The sequence below is a fragment of the Glycine max genome, chromosome 19 (genome assembly GCF_000004515.6).
Source record: "Glycine max cultivar Williams 82 chromosome 19, Glycine_max_v4.0, whole genome shotgun sequence".
Classification (NCBI taxonomy): domain Eukaryota; kingdom Viridiplantae; phylum Streptophyta; class Magnoliopsida; order Fabales; family Fabaceae; genus Glycine; species Glycine max.
The window spans coordinates 40,445,174-40,448,599 of record NC_038255.2 but is presented as its reverse complement, the minus strand read 5'-3'; the positions used below and the strand labels follow the sequence as shown (position 1 = coordinate 40,448,599).

Here is a 3,426-nt window from a genome sequence, read left to right as displayed (position 1 = left end):
TGTGTTCTAGATTCAAAATTTGTTAGTGTGTTAAAAATTGATGAATGTTTGAACTTTGAATAAAAAAAATTTGTAGATTATATTTATTTAAAGTAAATATTTTGAGTATGATTTTTTTTTAAGATGAAGTTGTAGTATTTTTTAATTAGATTAAGTTGGTTTTTGGTGTGTTAAAAATTTATAAGCGTTCAACTTGAAAGTGTTAAATATTTTATTATATTTTTAGCAATTTTGTAATTAGCTTTTTCCATGTTAAAGCTATTAATGTTAAGATTAATTATTTATAATACTAACTTCGTTCATGAATTATTTAATTTTGTGTTAAAAATGACTATCTTGAAATTGTTCATTTTTTTAAGTGTGTCTCATGAAAGTAATTTGAAGTTAATTAAAAAATTTTAAAAGAGAAATTGAATGTAAAGTTCCAATAAAGAGATATTTTGGGATTACACTTTAAAAGAGAAATGTAGTGTTTTCGTGTTAAAAATGACTATCTTGTAATTTATTTGACGTGTTAAAATATTTTTTTTGTAGGTACAGGATGAATTCGGTTATAACAGTGTTGTATTTCAATGGAAGGGTATATGAAGATAATGATGGTGTAATATTTGAAGGAAGTAAAAAAGCGATTCAGATTAAACGTGGAATTAGTTTCAATGCCTTGAAGAAAAAAATTGGAGATAAGGTAAAGTTACAAAATAATGAAATTATTTCAGCTATCAGCTGTAGATTTTTAGTGTCAGGAAAATATATTGCCTTGCAAATTTGTGATGACGAAGACGTTGAAACGATGTTAGAAAGTTTTAAACAACAAGACCAAATGTCAGTTTTGGAATTGTACATAGAAAAGGATGTTGCTGGTGGTTCAATGTTTCATTCTGCAAATTCGCTTACATCATGTGGAAATTATTTATCTAATGATGAGACACAACCGGCAACAAATATGAGCAATTTACATATTGACGAAGACGATGATGATGATGATGATTATCTTGTGTCTAACTCATACGTTGAAGAGTCTGTAGACGAAGATGACAGTGTTGACGGTATATCTGAAACAGACGATGAAGTCACCGACATTCCTCAACCAGTAAGAATTGTTCACCCAGCAGAAGGTATAATTTGCTGTATAAAAAAATTTGACAATACATTTATTATTTGATGACAATTGTATTTAATGGTAAATAAGTATGATTTGATTTTTATTTTGAACTCTTAGGTGCACAACGAATTGAAAATCCATTTTGGAATGATGCTTTTCATTATAACAATATCAACTGGAGTTATCCTGATGAGGAGGACATTTGCGGTTTGGAAATGCCGTCGACCTTTAATGTTGGCCAAGAATTATATGTTGGCATGGAATTTGATAGTAAAGATGCGGTCAAAAATGCAGTCAAACAATATGTTATGAAGGTGCATCAAAGTTTCAAAGTTGTTGAAAGCAAATCGAACAAGTATGTGGTTTGTTGCTTGAATAAGAATGCAGAGTGTCCTTGCCCTTTCTATATGAGGGCAATTTTATCTAAAAAAACAGATACGTGGAAAGTCACACAATGGGGTGGACCACACACATGTCTGAATATGACCATGACACAAGATCACGAGAAACTTGATTCAGATTTAATTGCCACTTGTGTAGTAGGTACGTATTTTATGTTCATATTATGTTCATTTATTGTTAATTGTCATTTAAATTTTGTAATGTTATTCACAGGCATGATCAGAGAAGACCCATCAATAAAAATTTCTTTGATTCAAGAGAGGATTAACAGTGAATTTGCGTACAAGGTGTCGTACAAAAAAGCGTGGTTGGCGAAACAGAAAGCCATTGCAATTGAATATGGCGATTGGGATGAGTCATATGCGAAACTTTCGTCGTGGCTAAGACACATGCAAAATCATTCTCCTGGATCATATTTTCAAGTACTACATGATGATTTTATCGTTGGGAATACGGTTAGTCGCGAACACCGTCAGTTTCATAGAGTTTTTTGGACTTTTGGGCAATGTAAAGAAGCTTTCAAGTACTGTAAGCCAATCATACAAGTTGACGGCACACATTTGTACGGCAAATACCGTGGGACCCTCTTAATGGCCACATCACAAGATGGAAATGGTGGTGTTTGCATTGTTTGGGTCGACAAACATCTTTGTTTTACGCCTATACCACACCTTCAATTATTAGCGTCAACAAATTAATGCTCACGCTTAAGAAAATTATTAGAAGTTAAACATTGAAAAACAAATAAATACCAATGCAGCTGTGTTTGCATTGTTTGGGTCGACAAACATCTTTGTTTTACGCCTATACCACACCATATAGTCCGAGTTAAAACCTAGTAGGCCCTGCTGTCGAGGATAAACGTCGACCCTAAACTGCGCTGCATTGTTCCACTGACTAATGATTGGGGCCAACAGGTGGAACCAATTCTCATCTTGTTTGCCTTTGAGCGTTATGCCATGGAGATTCTGCGGTTGCGAAGGACACCCGGGAATAGGTTGTTGCAATCCATATTGTCGTAAAACCCTATCGGGTTGGTGCCACTCAACAACATGAAAACAAATCAGTGGCACCACCGCGAACCAGACTACACTTCCAACCACACAAATTTGAGGCAGCGCTGCCATCACAGTTGGTGTGTATGGCTCCCAGACAAACTGCATATAACAACAAACTTGTCAATTTTCAGTCAAACATAACATATTAAAATATAATTTAACCATTACATTACAATCTTCTTACCTCATGTCGTTTCATCAGATCCAATTTGCGACGGAAAACTCTAAGATCATCATTGCCGATATGCTGATTTCCACGTCGCAGCCACCTACAATAAAAATGAAATCATCATTATCAACATGTTCCATCATTAAATATTTTCAATTCAAATGTAATTTTTTTAACGACAAACCTGTGTCCAAGTGGTTTATTTTCTATGACGGGAGGTGTCCTCTTTGGAGCTAAAGTGGTGCATCGTTCCCATGCCCACATTTGGATTAAGATGCACATACCTCCGATTGATTTAACTTTGTAATCGGTGGCGCTGCACATCTCTCTATATAAATACGCAAGCACGGCAGGTCCCCACGCATACGTGCTGCACTGTTCAAAGTCACGTAAAAATTGTAGGTACCTTAAGGAAACTCTGCTACTACTTTTGTTAACAAAGAGGACACCTCCTATGAATCGAAGAATCCACGCACGGGTAAACCTTTGTAATTGTTCAACGTTACCCTCATCAATATTTATGTGAGAAAAATGGTGAGCCAGCCAACTTAATTTGACCACACTGCCTTCAATTTCGCCTTCCTGTGGTCTGACTCCTAATAATTCTTCACACAAATTGGCCCAATCAAGATTTGTCGAACCAATTAATGGTGCCCCGTCAGTACGCAGACCTAATAAAATTGACACATCTTGGA

The 3,426-nt window shown here is 35.1% G+C and overlaps 1 protein-coding gene across 1 annotated transcript; it reads right to left on the bottom strand.

Annotated features, from left to right (window-relative positions):
• Positions 1 to 2,184: 2,184 nt before the first annotated feature.
• Positions 2,185 to 3,416, bottom strand: LOC106797518 (serine/threonine-protein phosphatase 7 long form homolog). Its single transcript, XM_014772114.2, has 3 exons — positions 2,916 to 3,416; positions 2,747 to 2,831; positions 2,185 to 2,661 (listed from the first exon to the last, which is right to left on the bottom strand). The coding sequence occupies exons 1-3, from the start codon at positions 3,053 to 3,055 to the stop codon at positions 2,224 to 2,226; spliced, it is 663 nt and encodes a 220-aa protein (XP_014627600.1). The 5' UTR covers positions 3,056 to 3,416; the 3' UTR covers positions 2,185 to 2,223.
• Positions 3,417 to 3,426: the final 10 nt, after the last annotated feature.